Source organism: Erpetoichthys calabaricus, chromosome 6 (assembly GCF_900747795.2).
Source record: "Erpetoichthys calabaricus chromosome 6, fErpCal1.3, whole genome shotgun sequence".
In the NCBI taxonomy this organism is placed as follows: Eukaryota; Metazoa; Chordata; class Cladistia; order Polypteriformes; family Polypteridae; genus Erpetoichthys; species Erpetoichthys calabaricus.
In genome coordinates, this window is record NC_041399.2 from 155,881,196 (window position 1) to 155,904,901 (window position 23,706).

The 23,706-nt window shown below is 39.5% G+C and overlaps 1 protein-coding gene and 1 long non-coding RNA gene across 2 annotated transcripts; one reads left to right on the forward strand and one right to left on the reverse strand.

The window, feature by feature from the left end:
* Positions 1-10,041: 10,041 nt before the first annotated feature.
* Positions 10,042-18,075, reverse strand: ccr9a (chemokine (C-C motif) receptor 9a). The gene is made up of 3 exons (XM_028804034.2): positions 18,043-18,075; positions 15,957-16,004; positions 10,042-11,731 (listed from the first exon to the last, which is right to left on the reverse strand). The coding sequence occupies exons 2-3, from the start codon at positions 15,957-15,959 to the stop codon at positions 10,670-10,672; spliced, it is 1,065 nt and encodes a 354-aa protein (XP_028659867.2). The 5' UTR covers positions 15,960-16,004; positions 18,043-18,075; the 3' UTR covers positions 10,042-10,669.
* An 88-nt stretch (positions 18,076-18,163) lies between these two features.
* On the forward strand, positions 18,164-21,991 carry LOC114653622 (uncharacterized). The gene is made up of 4 exons (XR_003716541.2): positions 18,164-18,269; positions 21,069-21,120; positions 21,541-21,667; positions 21,762-21,991. It is a non-coding gene; the product is annotated as an uncharacterized LOC114653622 (long non-coding RNA).
* The last annotated feature ends 1,715 nt before the right edge of the window (positions 21,992-23,706 follow it).

A 23,706-nucleotide genomic window follows, 5' to 3' on the forward strand; every position in this document is an offset into this window, starting at 1 on the left:
AATGCTCCTTCGCAGGGTCCCAGCTCGTGCTGTCTCCTCCTTACAGGCGGTCAGATCGTAGCTCCTAAGACGGCTCTTTCACGTCCTTTAACCTCCTTTTTCTTCTTCTATACATCTACAGTATATGTCTCTCCATTTATCCCTCCTTCTTCCTGCTGCTGACCCGTATATATAGCCCTCTCTCTGTGAGTGCAGTGCCTTAATCACATGCCGCAGGAAGCCAATGAAACAATTGAGAATGATCGCACTCACACGTGCTGGTGCGACTCGCTCCAATTACCTCATTAACTCCCTGCGGTCGTGCAATCGCGCCAACGGAGAACGACACGGCCATACGGATTTAAAACCTGGAACTTATTTTTTTGAAGCTGCAGACCTGCTATACCACAGTATGAAAATGCACAAACTGAAAATGTCCATCAATGCAACACAGACCAGTCCAAATACAATTTTACAATAATTTGCTGTCTTGTGACAGATCATGACTTAGCCTGCTGTGTTTTTCACGATACGTTTTTCTTTACAATATTTAATTGTGAAAAAGTATAGTTATTTTCTGTGAAAAGCTGGAAGTTTTTTTTACTGTGCATGTTTACCCTCTTACAAATAAAGGTGCCAGAGTGGTTCTTCTGAGGGATGCCATAGGGGAACCATTTTTGGTTCACAAAAAAAAAAAAAACATCATTGAAGGTTCCAGAAAGAATTTGTATTTCTTTAGATCCACAACAGGCGTCATACCATGGATAGATGGTAACAGATTTGTGAAATACCAATGGGCCGTGATTTTACGGACTCTTACTGCATACAGTACATCCAGTAACACAGGCTAAGTCCTGGTTTTCTTAATCTGTTAGTGTCCTGCTATGTAGTCTACCATGCATAAAAGATTTCAGTTTCTTTTTTCTACATATTAGCAAGTTTTTCAAAGCACAAAGAACCGGTTTCACATGCAAAGGACCCTTCCCAGAATGAAATGGTGTTTTGTCAGACAATAGTTTTCTAAGTTCTACCAGGAACCATAGAGCCCCATAAAAAAAATCTTAAAATACCATTAAAGAACCAGTATTTTTTAAGAGTGTAGGAAACTTTTCAAAGCCCAAAGAACTAACTTAATATGGAAAGAGCCCTTTCCAGAATGAAATGGTTCTTTGTCAAGCAATGCTTGTACGAAAAACCACAAAACCCAGTGAAGTGCCATTAAAAAGACATTATTTTTAAGAGTGTTGACAGGGTCCTGCCAAAATGGATCATTTTTCTAACCCTGTCTGCAAGAAAAATGAGCCTGGAAGCGTTACTTTTTTGGAATGAGTAAAGTTGAGAAAAATGTATATTGCATAAACTAGTTGCATTAGATAATTCGCCAGAAGGAATGCCTTATTTGCAAGTGTAATGTTGAGATGGTACTCTAAATGTGCAGGATTTGTAACACTGTTTTAATTGCCTTACTGGGACTTAAGGATAGGACCAAATTAGAACCAAGTGTACTGCAGGGCACACTCGTGCTCTGACCACATTCACTCCTTCCAGGCCAGTTTAGAGCCAAGAGCCATGTGCTCGTCATTCAGATGATGGAGTAGCAGAGAAAAATGGAAACAAAGTATAAATTCCAGATATATGGTGGCCGGGTCAGACTTTTAAAACAAACATGTTTTACAGTATTAACATTTGAACTGCATTACGGTTGATTTTTCTTTCAAAGAGGTGACAAATGATGAAACCTGGAAACAGGTGCTCCCTCTAAATAGATATTAAAATATCCACATGACTGGGATTTTGCAGGAAAACAGCAGCTTTAGCTCATTGGGAGCACAGTGCTGACAGAGAGGTCAAGGCTGCATGACATAGTATATCCGCTTCAAAGATACTGACAAATGTTCATGAAATAAGCAAGGCAACAGCAGTGTTGTAATTTTATACTGTAAAAGAGAATATTATACAGCCATCACATCTGCACTGCATTGTAGTGCTTCATTTAAAAAATTCCCATTGTATCCTTCAAAAGGAAAGGCAGATGATCAAATCTCAAAGCTGAAGTGATATGGCCACCAATATTCCCATCTTTTATTTTTGAAAGGCACTCTTAACACAACTTATTTTACTCGTTATTCTTGTTGCTCTCCACACTATTGGAAGAAACAAAATTCCTTCATCTCAACATCCATATCCAGTTTAAAGACTCATTTTCACTTTTTTGAGGATTAATACTGAGTTTTCTCTGAGTACAAGTAAGCCCGCGATTCACTAGCGAATCGGAAATCCAAGAATGGCAATCAGTTTCTGCGTGATGAAATATCATGGAGGGTATATGCGGTGGTGTGGGCGGTCGCGTCTGGGCGGCTGTACAACCTGGCGTGCACGCTTTATCTTAGGTTTAGTTCACAGGTCGTAGGCATGGTAAAGTTTCCATTTAATTCAATAACCCTATTTGAAATAAAGTGGTTTCTTTGTGTGGGCGCCTTCGTTCATTGTTTGTATCCATACGGGCTCGTTTACAGGTCGTAGCCATACGGGCTCGTGTTTGTATTACTAATTGTTGAGCTCCCTCCATTTGGATACATGCCTCCTTTGCTTGTGCTGTGTCAAAAGCGCGTTGTGGGCGCGCTCGTTCATTGTCCGGGCGGCTGCACAACCTGGCGTGCACGCTTTACCTCAGGTTTAATTCACAGGTCGTAGGCATGGTAAAGTTTCCATTTAATTGAATAACCCTATTTGAACTAAAGCGGTTTCTTTGTGTGGGCGCCTTCGTTCATTAAGTCTAGTTTACAGGTGGTGTTGTTTGGGCGCTTACAGGATGTGTTGTTAGGGCGCCACCCACTGACTCTGGGAATCCGTCACGTTCTGGGAAGCCGCTGCGTTTGACCCTACAGGTTGTGTTTTTTGGGCGCTCACAGGTTGTGTTGTTTGGGCGCCATCTACTGACTCTGGGAAGCCGCTGCGTTTGACTCTGGGGCGGGTGCCACGGCGCAGTACGCATGCGCCTCGGTGGCAGTACGCATGCGCCTCGGTGCGTCAGCCGTGCATAAATTAACTGTGGTTTAGTAAGATAGATTATAGACTGTTCCATTACTTTATCCATCCATTTATCCATCATTTTATCTTGTATGGTAGCAGTTCTCAACCTGGTGTAGAAGATGTGAAGGATCTTGCCGCATTAAAGTAATGCAGTCTCCTAAGGAAAAAGAGTTTGCTCTGCCCTTTCTTATATAGTTCATCTGTGTTAGAAAACCAGTCCAACCTGTATTCATGTGGACCCCCAAGTACTTCTAGGAGTGCACTACCTCAGCATCCATTCCCTGAACAGTGACTGGTCATAGATGGTCTTTCATGTCATGAAAGTCAATTAAAGAGAATACAGAGATGCAGGTGCAGTACACACAGCCTCACATTTATAGAACATAGTGCTTCATGTGTTCAGCTTGGAGCTGCGGGTGTGTAAGGCAGGATCAAGCATGGGTAAAACGCGTGCCAAACGAAATCTCTCAGTCCAAAAGTTTGTTTTAAAATATTTAGTGAAAATTCAAAGCAAATAATCCACACAAGAATAAGGAGAAAAGGTTGTTGCACACGTAGAATAAAAGGCAAAAGAAAACATTAGAAGCAATGTATCTTCTCTAAACTTAGCTTTTCTTGTCAAACTTTAGTTGTTTCTATACTTAAAGATGCTTTACTTCTTCTTCTGTATGCTTTAAACGTATGGGACAGCACATTCAATAAAGCACGTTGTCTTTCATGTTACTTGGCACGTAATGCACGGTAAGGCACGGTTTAAAATCTCTTCTCTTTGACATAGAATTGCTCTGTCTGATTTTAAATTTTGTATTTTAGTTTTGTTTATAATGTGTGTTTCATCTATTGTTCGGTGTCCTTGAGTGTTTAGAAAGGTGCCTACAAATAAATAAAATGTATTGCTATTATTATTAAAACCATGTGCCCTCAACACCTTAGACATGGCAAGGCAGGTCACTAACTGAGTATAATGTATAGTCAGTGAAGCTAGTACTACTGTGTTTCCGGGATGAGTTCACTGCTGATGAGTTAAAATGATAATGATGTTTTCCTTCATTTTACTTTTGTGTACACTTTGAATGTGTTTGAATGTGTAAAATGTCAGCATGGCATCTTCTAGCAGAGATGATAAGCTGACAACACTTTTTCAGAGTTTGTTCTTTTCCTCAAAAAGAAATCCTTTTCATTTTGGATTGAGAAGTCATAATCTACTAAAGGAGCCACCTGGGAATGTTCACCAGTGTTTTCCTGTTGCTGATGGGACTTCATGAAGATTTAACCCACCCAGGTTGTTTGTTTCTATGTTTCACTTTGTCCTTGCCGTCATTGGTTTTGATGCATATGCACATGCAGTTGTTTGTTAGTGAAAGCTTAAATCCAGTCTCTCTGTCTGATTGCTACTTGTGGCCTGGAAGGTTAGTTTGTTCGTGCCTTGTCTAACTGCGGCTCCTTAAGGAATTGTGGAGGAGTCCCAGGGCAAAAATCTTACTGCTTTCTGTAAAGAGAAGAAGTTGGATATCCGAATGCACTACGAGCAGGCTACATGGACAAGAGGTGCTCATTTAAGGAAAGCTCTAAGCTAGACATGAGAGATTGGGGCCAATTGTTCTAAAGGAAATGGAGTTGCAAGAAATTCATAATGGAATTTGGGGTTTGGAGAGTTATGATGATGTTCCAGAAGATGATGACATGACTGTATTTGAATAAATGTAGATTTTTGTTCCAGAATACTAGGAGGTTGTGCCCCTGGCTCGTTTCACTCGCCCACACTCCGGGGCGTGCTGAGCACCAGCCACTTCATGTTTCTGCCGCCCACGTTGTGAAGGGGGGGGTGTTAAACGAACGCTAAGCAGACGCGGTCGGATCAGCCGTTGTCTTACTGCTGTCGTGCTGCGTGTCAATCATTTAAAAGCCTGTGCAGCAGCTGTCCTTTTGTCTCACTGCCTTGTGTTGCGGGTCGTTAAAGTGTCTCTGAGAAAATCACCTATCGTCTCCTTCCAAGCCTTCCAAGATTTTTTTTATAATAGAGAGAAATGTAGATTTTTGTTCATGGAAAAACAAGACATCCCCTGAAAATAAGCCGTAGCGCGTCTTTTGGAGGAAAAATTAATAATAATTAATAATAATAATGTCTTATTTTCGGGGAACATAGTAGGGTGTTGTACTGTGTTAGCCATTATGTTCAGAGAAGCTAGAAATAGCTAGAACTGACCAATTCAATTCAACTAATGGGGGTTGTAGGAACCTCCCATAGACCATGCACTAATATTTATGCAAACATTTATATACCGTAATTTAAATTACTAGCAAATGGCTCATACACAGCTTATTATTCTAAATGAATGAATATTCTTTTAAGTTATGCATTGTTACATATTCACAAGATCATCAGTGTTGACTGATGTACACCTTTCCTGGAGATGATGTGACATTGATATTTGAATTATTCAGGTGAGGAAGACAGAAGTTTCAAATGAACTAATCATGCCACTGGAGAGTGGCAGCATGTTAAATGTCGATCAGTGCATGCAAGTAAAAATTTCACCATTCTCTGTATACGTGACTATAATGACCCTCTAAACCTTAAAACGTGGAGGTCTTTTGAAGTTCCATCTTCATTATATACATAGAGTGGTTCCAATCACAAACTTAGCAGGAATTCTCTGATAAGACTAGTTACAGAATTAATATTTGTATTTATTGTTTATTGATTACATTTTTTTTCCAATACATTTTATTGAGCTGAAAGAACACATAGAAGTATGTAAAACACAATTGGCTCAAAATACAATCAGTATAAAATTTGCAAAATTAAAATGCATTAAATCATAATCAACACTTAAAACACTACCATACCCACATTGGTAAACTGGGTGAATAAAAGACACCAAGAAAAACAAAACAGAGTTGGAGGCTCGACAAGTTTGTTTATTTTAGAATAACAATAAGGGGTTCTTAGAAAATACTGGAAAAGCTTTGCTCCATTTCTTGCAAATAATTCTTTTTCTATTTTTTACATAATGCAAGACACGACTGACTGATTGAGTTACAATATAGAGGGTGGATTAGGATTCTTTCCATTTTGTAAGATAACTTGAAGCCTGTCTAATGAAGTATAAGAAATCACAATCAATGTAACATTATATAATCTGAGCTGGTTTAATGTTACTCCAAACAATGTCATTAAAAGATTAGAAAAAAATCCAATACTATGTAACAAAAAAAACAAATATCTCCCACAATAGTATTACGTTAGAACAATACCAAAATATAAACCTTATTGAGGCCAGAACACAACGTAGTGGCCACAGATAAGATAAGATAAGATAAGATTCGATAAGATAAGGTAAGATAAGATAAGATAAGATAAGCAGCTGTGGGGTATTTGTTGGTGAAGAAAGATTCATGGATCTTGACTTTGCTGACGATGCTATGATCTTCGCTGAGTCAATGGAGGCTCTGATCGGGGTGCTCGAGAGACGGAGCGAGGAGTCTGAGTGTCTGGGCTTGCGAGTGTCCTGGATAAAAACCAAGATCCAGGCCTTTAATGACCTCTTGGGCACAGCCATCAGCAGTGTGTCTGTCTACGGAGGGAGTATCAAGGTTTATTTACCTCAGCAGTGACAATCATGTCTCTGGTGACTCTTCCTATGAAGTCAGTGGACTTGATTGGGAGAGCATGGGGGGTCATGAGGTTGCTGGAAAGGGGTGTGTGGCGCTCCTGATTTCTTTGCAAAACGATGAAGGTCCAAGTCTTTGGAGGCCTGGTGCTTCCTGTCTTGCTATACACTTGTGTACACTTGAGGGACATGACGCTATCCTGTGATGAAGACTGGACTCCTTTGGTATTGTGTCTCTTTGGAGAATACTTGAGTACCGCTGGTTTGACTTTGTATCGAATGAGCGGTTGCTAATGGAGTCCTGAATGAGGCACATTATCTGCATTGTGTGGGAGCATCAGATACTGCACTTTTGCCATGTGGCATGATTCCCCGAGGGTGATCCGGCTCACAGGATCCTCATTGTTGAGGACCCGAGCAGCTGTAACACCTAGGTGTGGCAGATAAATGGTCATTTCCGGAGGTTGGGACTGGACCGCGTGTCTGCCTGGGGGGGTTGCCAACCAGGATCCCAAGCTGCTTCGTCGTGTGGTGGGTGCAGCATCACACTGTACCAGTGCATGCTCCCCAACCTGACCTGACCTTACCTGAGATAAGATTTAGCCCCTAATATAATTTGGATAATTTTAATCTTGAAAGATACGTATGATGTACAGTTCTAAAATGAATAACAATGTTTTGTGCTGATTCACAACAAGGTGCCTGAGTTCTTAATCTTCCATTGTCATTCAAAACCATTGAGATGTGCATGCTGTGAAATTAGTGGATTAAGTCCTGAAACGTGATCAATGTGCTCCTCATTACTAGTTAAACTACATTCAAGCATAGATATTGATGAAAAATTAAGGAAGTTGATGAGGTTGATTTTTAAACAAGTTTTAACTTGTACATAGAAAATAATGTGTTAGGAATGATTACAAATTCTTACTTTAAATTTTACTAGCCATGCTGCCTGTTGAAGACAGGTAATAGAATAATTTTAAAATATTTGGTATCTCTTGCCCTACGTGCACTTTTAGCACCTTTCCTCTGTATTCAATCCAGGCAGATAGATTGAAAGGTACAAGTTAAACGGTACTTCGAAGTAGCATCTTACCCTTAAGGCCCTTTGAAAAAGCAGCAAAATGATACCACAAAACTGGACGTCAGGTATATTATCTTGTGAGAGATCTACAGTACCTTCAGTTTACTTATTATTAAATGTATATGATAACAGGTGAGGATAGTGTATTGAATTTATTTGGTGGAAAGTTGTATTTTTTAAAAAGAAACGTGGTGTCTTGATGCACCACAGCCACCTTTAGATCTCTTGTCTATTCACATGCATGGATAAGTTGGTGTAACCCAGTTAGGACCACTACAGCTTATGTCTAAGGGAATGTTTAAACTTTTCACCTGACAAATGTCAGACTGAACAATTTAAGCTGAACGGGAGTGCAGTGTATGCTGGGAGAGATGAAACACAATGTGGGATATTAGAGGGTTTTGCATAGTCGGGTTTGTTTGAACTCAGAGTCCCAGGGAACTAACCTCAAGTTGGGTGTGGGATGAGTTCACTGCTGATGAGTTAAAATGATAATGATGTTTTCCTTCATTTTACTTTGAATGTGTAAAATGTCAACATGGCATCTGGTAGCAGAGATGATAAGTTGACACTTTTTCAGTTTGTTCTTTTCCTCAGAAAGAAATCCTCTTCATCTTGGATTGAGAAGACATAATCTAGAACTAACAAAAGGAGCCACCTGGGAATACTCACCAGTTTTTTCCTGTTGCTGCTGGGACTTCATGAAGATTTAACCCACCCAGGTTGTTTGTTTCTATGTTTCACTTTGTCCTTGCTGTCATTGGTTTTGACGATTCTCAGGCAGACCTTCGATTCTAATATTATTCCTTCTGTTTCCATCTTCCAGAGCAGCAAGTCTGTCTCCGAGTTTTTTGCATTCGGAACTGGCAGCTGTTGCTTTTCCATCAGCGGTGGATGCTAGATTTTCGGCTATTTCAATTCGAGTTGTGAATGCCTGCTTAACATCCTCCAGCTGATTGACAGTATGCTCAGTTTAGACGCGCTTTCCTGAATGTGCTCCTCAATTTTATCCAGCATAGCATTAAAGGCCTCCTCAAAGCGGACATATATGCGCTTCTCTGAGTCTTTGTTATCCTGCCGCAGCTCTTGCAGCTCCCGCCATAGCAGCTTCTCACTTGCCTTCTCGCTTTTCTTTGTATCATTTTTTTATCTTTTGCTTTAACGCAGCGATCATCACCTTCAGTTCGGACAGGTCATTTCTGCTTTCAAACACCATAGGTGAAGCAGCAGGCTCTATTACAGCCGATGTTCCCGGCTCACGTGGAGTAGGTGAAAGCGCGAACTGCAAAGCCTTTTCCAGTTTCAAATGATCTTCTCCAATTGGCGAGCTAATGTGACCTGCGTCACTCGCACATTCACTCCCCATTTCGCTCTTAACTGGAGATGATGCAGCAGATCGTGGTCCTGAGGAGTCAGGGCTTTCGCCCATCTGTTCCAGGTCAGTCTCTGAAAGGCTGTACCTTGAGTTTGAACTTGGACTTACTGCTCTGGGTTTGGATGTAGGTTTAGTTTTCTTTTCCATTTCTTTCTGAGCCCCTTTCTTACTGACCATGTTTATATATGGTTGCATACACTGCAGTAGAACCCTCGGGTTGGATAAATACAGGATGTCTCAGGATAACAAAGAAATAATATTAAAAAATAACAATGCTGCTAACGGAGCTCCGCTTCAGACGTCCATCTCTCGCAGCGGAGGAGACCAACTTGTCATTGGTTTTGATGCATATGCACATACAGTTGTTTGTTAGTGAAAGCTTAAATCCAGTCTCTCTGTATGATTGCTACTTGTGGCCTGGGAGGTTAGTTTGTTAGTGTCTTGTCTAACTGCAGCTCCTTAAGGGCACAATGGAATTCCTTTATGGAGTCCTCTACTTGTGGTGAATTGGGTTGAAGTAAAGGTTTGAAAGTAAAACAGCATGCCATAGAGTTCCCAAGGGTTGAACATACAGAACAGACAGTAAGACAAGTTAGAGGTTACTGGTAACAGGTACATAGTTGATTTTGACATTTCTTCCTATTCCCCCCATCTGAAAAAGAACCTAAGACATTAACCAGTACCTTCTGTGTTAGGTGCGAGCCAAACATGATCTGATTAACACAATAAACCAACTTAAATTGTTGAATGAATTTGGAAATACTTTACATCCAGAAGGGTGTGAGGTATCATTCCAAAGCTGCGAGTGTGGAAAATGTCATACCCTTCACATCTAAAAGAATTAAAAATGTTACTTAAAAACGATCTGCAGCCTTATCTGGAGCCTAATGGGCCTAAAACTATTTTATTCAAATGCTTATATTTCAGATAAAGTTAATGCAAAAAGTAGTCCAGGATTGAAATTGTAAATAACTTTATTAGATGTGCATAGAACATGAAAAGAAATACAGATAAAATGCATAAAAAATGTCTAAAAGAATACAATTTTGTCTTATTTTATGACACACATACATACACAGACAAACTCACAAATTAACAATTCAAATATATTACCACAAATATACAGAACATTGACTGAAATGTATTTACAAACATGTACAAGTCCATGCCCAGTCTATAAAGAGATGTATGTGATGGTGATGTTAACTTGAAGGACACCTGCTGCTCAGCTGAAAAGCTTCCTTAATGCTTCCATATACAAGAAATTGCTGGTGAAGACCGGGTAAAGTAACCAAAATGTCTATTTCAATAGGCAAACATTTCCCAGGTCATCTCTGTTTATTTGAACCATAGTTTGAAATTTTATTCCATCTTCCACATTAACAGCTGTGCTTTAGAAGAACACACAGAGCAATGAAAATAGGATGCCATCACATTGTGTACCTGCCAAGTGTACAGTAGACTAGTCAAGGATGGCACAAGACCAAGTAACAGAGCATTTCCTTCCTCACTGCCACATCTTGGCCATCCTCCAACTCTGTGGTCATTGACTGAAGCTTCCATTCCATAGCACATTGCAAATCTCTATAGAGATAAGGCTCCTGTGACTTCTGTTTCTGACAACATTGAGGATCTCTTAGGACCAGAGAAAAAGTTGTTCATCTTCTTTTGACTTATATAGTGCACTGACCTAAGGATTTTGATCAAGTCATTTCTAAAGCGTACACCGATGAAGGCATACAAAATAGGATTGAGACAACAGTGCATATATGCTATACTCTGTGTCACCTGGTGTGCAATGTCGATCTTCTTCACGATTTCACAGTCGGTGATAGTGGCACTGGCAACATCTATGGCTTTTACAATCAATAAGCTATTGTAAGGCAGTTGTGAAACAACAAAAACGGCCACCACAGCAATTATAACCTTCAGTGCCTTGTGCTTTTCAAAGTTTTTGGCTTGCAATAGGGTCTTGACAATCACAGAGTAACAAAATGCCATCACAATGAAGGGAATGAAGAAGCCCACACAAACTTGCATGGCAGAAACAAAAATTTTCAGACTCTTACTTAGAGCTGCTGGGTAGACCAATTCACATGAACTTTCTTCAAAGTCCCCTCTGGTTTTGGCTAAAATGACCTCTGGAACAGATAACAATCCAGCTAGCAACCAAACACCTATACAAACCAGCTTGCTGTAGAGAAGCCGCTTAACTTTAGACTTCTGGGCCTTTGCAGCTTGGACGATAGCAAAATACCGGTCAACACTGATGCACGTGAGAAGCAGCATGCAGCTAAAAAAGTTGATCCTGTAGATAAAATGTACGAGTTTGCACATGCCAGTTCCAAAAAGCCAACGTCTGTTAGCACTCACTGCCCAGAAAGGCAGGGTGAAGAGGAAGAGGAGATCTGCTATGGCAAGGTTCAGCAAATACACATCTGTCATTGTCTTCAGGCGGTTTTTGAAATGGGCATAGATACCGACGACTAACAAGTTGCCTAGGGCACCCAACAAACAGACGATCCCGTACAAAATTGGAGCGTACATTGCTTGAAAATCTCTCACAGATGTCTTGTCACAATAGGTATTTTCATCAGTGGTAGAAATAGCACTGTAGTCATAGTCGGAGGACGTAGTAAGATAGTCCTGCAAGAAAAAACAAACATAATTGCAGGTTTATTTAATTTTGACTCTACTGGATTAAAACATTACTTTAATGTGGCTGAACACTTTCTATTAATGGCTTCTTAAGGTAGACTGAATTGTGGGGCTCCTTGGGAGTACAAGATCAGCAATGGGCGAACTAGCTTATTGTATTTATTCCCATTGTGAAGGACAGCCAGCGTTCTTACCTGGTCGGGATGACTTCAGAATCGAAGGACAGGGGAAGATAACTTACACAAAGCTTTAGCTCCCCCAAGACGCTAATCGGCAGCGAGCCCAGTCTCAGATCCTCACATAGGTACCCGTAGGGCATGCCGGGTATTGCATTCCCACAGGACAGTCCTATTAAGTCCCATGGGGGCTGCCAGGGGGAACTGCAGGATTCAGGAGTCACTTTGATATAGGGTTTCCACTTCACCCATAAGTGCTTACAGACCACATGTGTGGAAGATCAGAAGCACTTCCTTGGTGGCTTAAATAAAGGAGCTGCCTGCCTCATCATGAAGCCAGAGTCGGGAGGAGGAGGATAAAGCTTGCGAGGACTGGAGGAGGCAGTGACCCAGGAAAGAAGGAAGGAAAACAGTTGTGCTCTGCTGTACTTGTGCTTATTGTGTATATTTGTGGCTACAGGGGTGGGAAATGCTTATCAGGAAGAGTTTCCCACGAATGAAAGACTCTGCCCTTATAACTTGTGTCTGTGCCTGTTGTGTTAGGTGTTTGGGGAGCTGGAGTGCCTCCTACTGTTCGCACCATACATTTTCCTCCTCTTAGCCCAATATGGTGGAACGTGCCAGTACAGCAGCAGGAAAGAGATAAGGGCCATCCCTTTGCTAAATAAGCATTCACCCATAAACACACATAACTTGATCACATTGTTTAGCATCCCCAATCAAAGATCATGTATTGGAATTAATAGATATGGAATAATCGCATGTTCATGGCCAGTTCATTGGTGAGCCGGTCTTTGCAGACCGAGAGAGAAAATGAAACACTTCAAATGGAAAGACCACCAGCTTGCTTTCAAATGAATAGAGGGTGGGTCAACAATATTAGCAAAAGATAACAGGAGACAACTCATTCCTTCCTAACTCATTTTTGGTTAGCTACAATCAAATCACTAAAACAGTGGCAGGGTATGGGTCAGACTATCCAGTTTAACTACAGTTGATATGTAAATTGAGAAGAAAGCACTGAAGGCTGTGCTGCTCAAGTTTTTGCTTTTAACAAAATACAAATGCTGCACTAGTATAAAGAAAGTCAAAAGTAAATCTTTTCTACTGTGGTGATGAAAAATAGAAGTTTTATCTACTTCCTTCATGCAATCATCCACTTTCAAGTGGTGCACAGATGTTGCAGTCGAGACTGCAGAGTGGGCTTTCTGCACTGTTGTCACGTTTCTCATCATGCGCCTACCGTGGAGCATTCTAATCACCCTTGCATCAGACTATCAAGTGTTTGCCACTCAGGTGCACAGCTTGACAAGAAAAACCAAAGCTCAAACCACATCCCTCATTTTCTTAATTTCTCTTCTGCTTTTTTTTTTTTTTACTTTTTTGAAAGAGGCTCCTCCAACCCCGATTTGTCCTCATTACTTCAAAGTACACACAGAATGGTGTTATGATGTGTTTTCCTACCAGGTGTTCTATGTATGCCGGAGCTGTAGAACAAACAGAACTCTTCCAGCACTAGCAAATTTAACTGAAGCTGCATCGTTTTGGAATGGAACATGGAGTGCATGCACTGGTCCATGCTGGGGAATTGTCACAGTTGAGTTCAACTCAACCTAACGTACAGAATCAGTATTTTGCCCTGAGCCACTGTTTACTAAATTACTCCTTCTCTATCTTTACTGTCAAAGATTTACTTTTAAATAATGTAACATTTTCAAACCCTCGTAATCAAATTCAGGGTTATGGGAGCCAGAGCCGATTCCAGCAGCAATGGGCCCAAGGCAGGAAACAGCCTTAGACAGAGGTGCCAGTCCATCGCAGGGCCCACTTACTGCTCACACGCCCACAGTTCCACAGGCCCAAATTCCATCTAACAAGTCATCGCACCTTTAGGATTTGAGAAGAAAAACCACATGGGGAAATTGGGCGATCTTGACATGTACAGCAATCAGGTACAGGATTTGAACTGCGATCATTGGATCAAAGAAGAAGCTGCGATAACCAATGAACCCCACACCCTAATGTACTTCTTAATTAACAACTGCAAACTAGTGACTTCATTTTAGTGGAGGTCAAATGCGTCCCGCTGTAAATGTATCAGCATTATTGTTTGCTGTTGTGTATTCTACAGTACATGAATGAAAGCTGTCCCATTACTAAATCATCCAGTTAGAAGACGGCATTACTCAAGTGACCGTTGGCATCATATACAGTAACTCAGCGGGCAAATAAAAGAAAAGCAAAGCTATTCTATTACATTTTCAAAGAAACAAAGATTTTTTTCTTAACTTTCAAAAAAGTTAGAGTCCTTCAAGTTTAAAAAGTAAACATTTAAGTTAAATGTTTTCAGATTAAATATAAATACAATTTCTAATAAGTTGCTAGAATCATTGACAATACAATAGAATTGGGCAAAGGCTAAAAAAAGTCACCTAGTCATGACACCCCAAGGTGGTTAAAAACTCCCACTGTGCATTTTGTTTCAGCCACTCAAAAGAAGTCACCAAAAGGACACTGTGTCACCTCAACTGACCCCGGAAACTGAAAATAAGAAAACATCCTGGCCCCGCCTTAGTCTCCGCCCTCAGTCTGATAATACTCTTTGGCAGTGATAGAGTCTGACGGGACAGGGGGATACGGAACTCCTTGCAGGAATGGCAGTTCCTGACACTACCTGAAAATGAGTGTCAGCAAACAATGTGTAACTAAAATGCTTGAGCTGATGACACAGCAAGCCTTCTGTGACACCTAAATGATGCATTTTGGGAACTCCTTGAAATGCTAACAGTCTGTGCATACACCAAAGAGCCACAACATTAAAATTACTGAAAGGTGAAGTGAATAACATTGATTATCTCATTACAATGGCACCTGCCAAGCAACGAGATATCTTACACAGCAAGTGAACAGCCAGTTCTTGAAGGTGATGTTTTGGAAGCAGAAAATGGGTAAGGATCTGAGCAAGTTTGACAAGGCCCAAATTGTGATTGCTAGGTGATTGGGTCAGAGCATCTCCAAAACGGGAGGTCTTGTGGTGTATTCCCAGTATGCAATGGTTAGTACCTACCAAAAATGACCCAAAGAAGAACAACCGGTGAACTGGTAAGTGGGCACCAAAGGCTCATTGATGCTGGCCTGTCTAGTCTGATCTTATAAAAGAGCCACTGCAGCACAAAATGCTGAAAAATGTAATGCTCTCCATGAGAAAACACATATCAAAACACACAGTGCATTGCAACTTGTTGGATATGGGGCTATTCAGTCACAGACCATTCAGTGTCCATGCCGATCCCTGTCCACTAGCAATAGTACCTACAATGGGTATGTAAACATCAAAACTGGACCATGGAGCAATGAAAGAAGGTGACCTAGTCTGATGACTCACGTTTTCTTTGACATAACGTGGATGGCCAGGTGCATGTGCATTGTGTATCTGCGGGAAGAGATGAGAGCAGGAGAAGAAGGCAAGGCCAGTAGAAGAAGTGTGATGCTTGGGGCAATGTTCTGCTGGGAAACCTTGGGTCGTGGCATTTATGTGAATCTGACTTTGACACATACCACACATATACACCCTTTCATGGCAATAGTACTCCCTAAAGAATATGGACTTTGCCACCATGCAAAAATGGTGTGAGGAAAATGGCCAAGAGTTCAAGGTATTGACTTGGCTCAATCTGATTGAGCATCTGTGGAATGTGCTGAAAAAAGAAGTCCAATCCATGGAGGTCCCAGCACGCAGCTTATACGACTTCAAGAATCTGCAGCTAATGTTTTGGTGCCACAGAACATCTTCAGAAATCTTGTGGAGTCAGTGCCTCTAAGGGTCAGAACTGTTTTGGCAGCATGAGGGGAACCAATGCAATATTACGTGGGAGGTTATAGTGTTGTGGCTGATCGGAGTAACCATAAATAGTTGGAGTGGAGTGGAGTTAGTTCATCTGAGGACACTTCTGGGAAAGAGACATGCCATAGAATACTTTTAATGAATTGAAGAGAAATTTCAAAACAGGTTGCAAAACCACAGATGTGGCACTTACCATGGCTTTCAGTGTGTGTCTGTCCACGTACTCCTTTCTGCATAAAATCTAAAAGCAAAAATAAAACACTACTTAGAGAATGAACTTTTTAATGGATTGAATTATCATTTGAAACCCAGAAATTTAAATCTAATACTTAATTGGCTTTTATTTTCCGCTAAAGTTGTTGTTGGAGCATATCTCAACAGCTTCATACACAACGTCAGAACACCCTTGATGGGATGCCAGTACACCACCGGTTATGCATACTGACAAACACACCCACACACACTATCTCATAACAGACCAGTTAACCTAATCTGCACCTGTTCGGGATGTGGGCGGAAACCAGAGTCCTCAGAGGAAACCAATGCGAACACAGGGAGAACGTGCAACGTCCACAGAGACAGCCACCGGTCCTGGAGACATGAGGCAGCATTGTGACACCCACGTCTTGTTTTGTACTTTACAAAAAATAAAATCCATTCTATATTACGAGAGGGACTGTTGCACACCAACCTGGGTACTCATTTATCTAGCAAAACCGTTAGTTCATCTCGTTAAACATTTGAACATTACTGCACAAGACAATAGTTTCACGAAGTTGGTTTGCCAAACAGTCTCAGTAGAATCAAAGGGACACTTTTAGGTGACTCACAGCTTGACAGTTTTTCACAAAGTAGGTTGTGATCCTGAAAGTACACCTCCGCACTCCCCGCCCATTCTGACCACAGACCCCTCTCAGAGTGCCGTCTCTTTTTCCTATCTTTGGTAGTAAACACACTGGTCTCTAGGTTACTGAACCATTAGACCACTTTTACTTCGCGCTTTAGTTTGTAGTGACTGACTTAAGAGAAAGACAGTGAAGAGCTCATATTTCCTGCAATACATTCTTGTGCAGTCTGGCTAGGAGAAACCAAAATCAGTTTCGCAACCATTGTAAAAAAAAAAAAAAAAAAAAAGTATTTCCCACCCAAAGAGGGTGCTGTAATGTCTGTCAGAGAAGTGAATAATATGAAATAGTGTGCAGAGTGTGGTCTTGATTTTTATCAGGGATGTTATTTACGTATCTCCCTCCCACCTCCTTTATTAAATTACATCTGCCTGTGTTTTCAAATATTCCACGCAATAGACCCCACCTGAGTGCAGCCTGAGCTAAGGTGCATTTATTGGGAAATACACAACTGGGGCATTTTTAACAATTTCTGAAATCAAACATCTTTCCAGGTATAAGAAAAAAAGAAGAATTGACTCACAAAAATAAAGTTCAAAATAAGTAATATAGGATCACATAAAGGTTAAACAATAAAGATTAAATTAATAAATAATTATAACAATAAATAAAGATCTCATAACGGCATATTCTTGATCTGATTAAACTGAAACGCAAGCAGTGCCAAATGGTCTGTAAAATTACTAAAAAGAAATAAAATTTTGAATTCGCTGAAATAAAATATTTTATAGGGGTTTTACTTTTGATTTTGCACAACACCCTCCAGGAAAAAAACGACTTTTTTTTGGTTGGACGTACATTTGTGTTTAGGCGCCACGGTTAGCACCACTTCTTCATAACTAATGCGATTTAGGTCCAGAGTGTATGTGTTCAAGCACGCCGCTTTCCTCCTACGCCCCAAAGCTGATCACGGTGACTGTAAATCGGTACTACACTTTACGTGAGGGTTCCCTACCATAGACTGGTATCCTGTTCATACGGGTTTGTTCAAGAAGCTTAATTTGTTCACCGTTAACACATCTGATAAACTGAATTATGTAGATTAAACTGATATGCGCCGGTTCATTGAGGTTTATTTTACCACGACACTGTTATCACTCGCCTATACTGTACACTGCTGACTTGAGTTTTGCTATTTCGGAAATTAAAATAGCAAAAACATGACATTTTTAATTCCTCTTTCTCCTGAACAAACACCCACACCACCGACGCCGTTATCTGTTTGAATTACTCACGACCACCTAGTTTCCAGATTCATGCTGCAAAGTTTACGAATACCCTATTTATCCAAACTCGACGCAAACAGTCACGGTAGGCCACACTTTATTTTTTAGTTGGAAATGTTTTAAAAAATCATTTTAAAATGACGACTACCGTAGTCGCCGACTCAGGCGAGAAGCATCCACTTGCAGAGCCACAGCACCATACGTCACCGCAGTTTCAGACCCGCAGTTGTAGACCCGCAGTTTTAGACCCGGAAGTGACGTTACCATTTCTAGGCAAGCCGAAAACAACACCTCCATTTATCGAACACAAGTCTTGGTTTTTAGCACGAGCGCAGCATTTTCGAGCACAAACAAAATATGACACAAAACAGCACGGTATTGTTATTATTATTATTATTACTCCTGTTATTCTTAACTATAATTATAAAACTGTACATTTTGCAAAACGTTTTTCAAAACAGTTTAAAAAGTTAACGTTACGTTTACATGTATGTAATCTTTGGCAGGCGAGTTAATTGTTAATGACTGCAACACTGGTTACGGTGGTTTGCCTCATAAAAACTGGGGAAATCGACACTTAATGTTGCATTGTCAGCAAAATACGATAAAAATGCATTTTGCCCAAAGTTCAGTCTATGTTCTTGATGAACGGAAAATTCCCAGTATTTTAAGACGATATTTAACTTAAATTAAGATCTTTTAAGTTCCGTTTTATTGTGTGTTATATATTTTATAAATTGTATTCATCCAGCCATCCATCCATCCATTCATTTCCTAACGAATGTTAACGTAGTGTTTATTTAACTTTTAATTCTTTTCTTTTTTGGGGGGTGGGCGCGACTTTTTTAAATGAAAATGAAACAGTAAACATATTCCTGTTCGGTTAAGAAGTGAACATTAAGTCTTTAAATGAGAAAGTAATCTAGGGATAAGCTTCAAAATTATACACCACTTTATAATAAATTATGTTTTCTTATTTAGCCAGTGAAGTAGTGTCAAATGATGTTGTTTTTAAGAAAGCTGTGAAATTAAAACCCTTTGCCCAAATTGAATGTTCAGAATTTGGTGCATTAGTTAACAAGTCTAAATCTTCCGTCATTTTTTTTACTACATTTGTGAAAGATCTTTTACTTTCTCTCTGGTAAGCCACATTTAAGTATTATAAATTAGTTTTTAAATCTTGGATATGTATCTACATTATTTATACTGGCTAATAACCTCTTCTTAAGGTAAAAAAAATCTTTTTAACTGTGATCTATCAAATTATAGACCAATTTTCTAATCTTTCTTGTATTTCTAAAATTTAGAGAAAGGTGTAGGTAAGCGGTTCTCTATATTTTTGCAAATAAAAGTAATCTCTTGTAACATTTTTACCCAGGTACTGCATTAGTCAAAGTATTCAATGATTTGCAATCCACTGACCATGGTTGCATTTTTAGGCCCATAGTATAGCATCTACAGTAAGTGCCACATTTGATACTATAGACCATGATATTCATCTGATCAACTACATGAACCATCTCAGTGTTCTAAAATAGAGGTTTACCTAGTAGAAAGTAGATTCCTTGAAATTTTCATTTGTTGAAATCTAACAAAACAGAAGTGCTAGTCATTGGTTCGAAAGCTGCCTCTATCACTCAAGATACACTAATTCTAAACTTGGGTATATCTACAGTGAAAATTATGATCTTTCATTTGATACACATACTAAATATGTATCTAGAGTAGCCTTCATTTTACTTAAGAAATACAGTAATCCCTCCTCCATCGTGGGGATTGCGTTCCAGAGCCACCCGCGAAATAGGAAAATCCGCGAAGTAGAAACCATATGTTTATATGGTTATTTTTAGAATGTCATGCTTGGGTCACAGATTTGCGCAGAAACACAGGAGGTTGTAGAGAGACAGGAACGTTATTCAAACACTGCAAACAAACATTTGTCTCTTTTTCAAAAGTTTAAACTGTGCTCCATGACAAGACAGAGATGACAGTTCTGTCTCACAATTAAAAGAATGCAAACATATCTTCCTTTTCAAAGGAGTGCAAAGCAAGCAGTCAAAAAAAAAAATCAATAGGGCTTTTTGGCTTTTAAGTATGCGAAGCACCGCCGGTACAAAGCTGTTGAAGGCGGCAGCTCACACCCCCTCTATCAGGAGCAGGAAGAGAGAGAGAGCCACAGAAAAACAAATAAAGTCAAAAATCAATACGTGCCCTTTGAGCTTTTAAGTATGCGAAGCAACGTGCAGCATGTCCTTCAGGAAGCAGCTGCACACAGCCCCCCTGCTCACACCCCCCTACGTCAGCGCAAGAGAGAGAGAGAGAGAAAGTAAGTTGGGTAGCTTCTCAGCCATCTGCCAATAGCGTCCCTTGTATGAAATCAACTGGGCAAATCAACTGAGGAAGCATGTACCAGAAATTAAAAGACCCATTGTCCGCAGAAACCCGCGAAGCAGCGAAAAATCCGCGATATATATTTAAATATGCTTACTTATAAAATCCGCGATGGAGTGAAGCCGCGAAAGGCAAAGCGCGATATAGCGAGGGATCACTGTATTGCAAAACTTAGATTATGTTAGCATTCCATGATGCTAAATAACTTATCTGTGCTTTTATTACTTCTACATGGATCACCGTAAGGCTTTGTGGCTGATAACAGACTTAATTTAATTCAAAACACAGTGGCTGAAGAGCTTACAAGAGCAAGAGCCAGGAAATAAGCACAGTATATATCACCCCTGTTTTACTTTCTTTTTATTTTCTTTCTGCAAATTTTGTATTTCGTATTGAATTATTAGGTACTGGTGATCACCTGTATCATTTTGTATAGTTAAGATTAACAATATTTGAAAAAAATAAGTGTTCATAAATGTTCTCTAATTTTGATCACCAATTTATGTGTACATGTAATATTTAAAACAATGAGGTTGATATTAATTACGTTTTAAGTTTCTAAGCATTGCAAATTTTTTTAAATTAATTCAAGTGTGTATTGTAAATATTTAAGTTATTCACATGCAAAATGCAGTCACACTAATACTGATAAACAACACATGCCTACTTTAAGAAGTTGTGCTTGTATTCTGCTTACATCAAGATTTTCTTACTCTACCTAATTATCAGCACATATTGGATATTTACATTTGTATGTGAAAGACTTATTTGTTTTTGTTACAGTAACAAGACAAAACGAATATCTTCAGGCACATGGATACTAATTAAAAACAAGGTTAGTTTATAGGGATGTCATTGAGAGAACTACAAGTAATGGTCATTGTTTTGTAACTTGCAGTAGGTGATATGAATCCATTTCAATTTCGGAATCTTCAACAGCAGTTGGTTGGGTGAGTGGATTGTGGAGTATTCATGTTGATGGTGAGACAATCAAAGAAACTTATTTTTTAGGTTGGGAATACTTTAGAACCACTATAAATAAATTGTGGTAAGTAGAGTGTGCACTGTACTGTATGCAAATAGATTAAATATTAATTTGAAATAATTCTTCTGTGTGCTCCACAATATGCTCTGCACCTTGTCTTGAATGCGCCATTTGACTTCACAGCTGTAAGCTTTCACTTATGTCTCTGATTATTTGTTAATATCTGTTACTGGTTTAAATGTTCTTTGTTTTTTTCCCTCTGCATGGCAGTGTGATTTACCCTTGATCAGGAGGTGCTGGTGCTTTATTCTATTGGAGAACTTTGCTGTTGGAAGTTATCTCTTTCTCTGTGGCTAACGTGTGAATATTTCGTGCAGGACAAAGGCGTTCACTAAAGGTGAGGAGGTATACAGTTAATATCTAATATGATTTAAATGGGCATGTAGAAATACATGTTTTGTTTAATTCTCTTTGTGGTCTTTTATCTAAAGGAACCACTAATAAAAAAGGACCTCCACACTGCAGTAAAATGGTTGCGCCAACATAGACGGTTGTTCAGAGGTGCCGTGTCTGAGCCCCATTTTCTGGAGATGGAGGAGGAGGACCAAAGCCGAGCTCTCCAGGACATCATCGATGCAGTCGAAACTGAAGATTTAATTTTGGCAAAAGAACCCTTTGTATTTATTTTTCAGTTTAGGGATGATATGGAACTTTTCACTCAGGAATGTCGGGATAAAATGAAACTTAAAGTAAACTGCATATTTAATGAATCAGTATAATTATTGTCTGTTGCTACATTGATTGTTACTTGTATTTTATTGTTCATTAATACTCTATTGATTTCAGTTTATAATACTTTGATTTTTCTGTTTTCCTTTGATGGTGGATAGTTTTTGAAAATAAACAATTTAACTGCAAGTCTTTTTTTGGGTCTGCTGCTCATTTTGAAATATTGATATTAGTTCTTCTTACTTATGTTAGTATTTTTAAAGCCCACTTAGTGCTATCTAAAGGCTCTTTTAAAATAATTTTAAAAAATATTTCATCACAGAACAAACACGAAAATTAGTAAAAATGTCTCCTTTTGGAAATAATAATGTAGTGTTTTTTTTTTTGAGGGTTTCCTTGGAGGACAGAACATAATTTTGTACAGCAGTGAAAGATTTGAGGTCTTGGACATTATGAAGATGCTGCTGTGCAATAATGTAATATTGTGGTTTTATACGTCACTACACACATTACTGAAGTACACTGATGTAATAGTTTTACATAGCCTCACACTTCAGTCCTTCACAAATACAGTAGTTTACAAACATTGTATTTTAATTTCTCTTTGAGAAGCATGAAAGGTAATTGTGTTGAATCTCAATTTATGTTGACATTTTTTCTACATATGTACTATTGAGGGACTTTTTTTTTTTTTAAATCAGATGGTCACTTTATTTTAACAATCAATGTAAATAACTTGTTTACTCTTTACTCTCAGATCACATTCTGTGTGTTTATCAAGCAGAACTTAATATTTTCATTTTCTACACAATACTGTAATACCTGTACAGTTCACACAGTGAGACACACAAACACACTCACTATGCATACACACTACTGGTGCCGTCATTGGTTCCTCTGTGGATTGGACTGTTGAATTAACACAATGGCTGTACATGCTGGGGTCTTTGGCACATGTCGTCCCAGTAGCATGTGAGGTGTCACCAATGGTTTACCCTGCTCCTCCAAGATGGCTCTGTCTCCTTCTCCCTGTTCCAGTCTCGGTTCAAGGTTGTCCAGATGACAAAAGTATTTTTTAGGAGATGTTCAATATGTTGAAAAAATTGCCTGTGGCCAGCATCCAGTGTAATGTTTTGTCTAAATTCTCCACTCCTCTTTTTGTAGCATTATAGTCCATTATCATTTCTGGCCATGGAATCTCCTATCCCTGTGCAGGTCACATTGTGCACCAAGGATGTGTCATTTGTTTAGACATGAAGGTCTTCACTGTCCTGTTCTGTGTGGCCAGCAGTTGAGATGGGAGCTCTGGCTTATTTTTCCTTATTGTGCTAAGCATTGTTACCTTCATCTTGAGGAGCCCCTGTCCCAGTTTGTGTAAAAGTTATTGCATATGGCGTTGTGGCCATGCAGCTTATGTCATGTCCAGGGTAACCCTCACGCCTTAATTTCTCACAGCAGTTCCTCCATCTGACTTCCCTTTGTTAATGAAATGACATCCTCTGCTCTTCTGTATCTCTGTGCTTCACCTTGAGCAAGTTATTCGTAGCTTTGGACTGGGTTATCATTTTAATGCAGATGATGCTTAGATCTATTTCGGTGTTAAAAGTGACACTTCATCACAGCTTTCTCAGCTCACAACTTGCCTTAGTGAAATTAAAGTAAAATTAAAACCTGAACAGAGCAAAACTCTTTAAAATGAAATTGCAA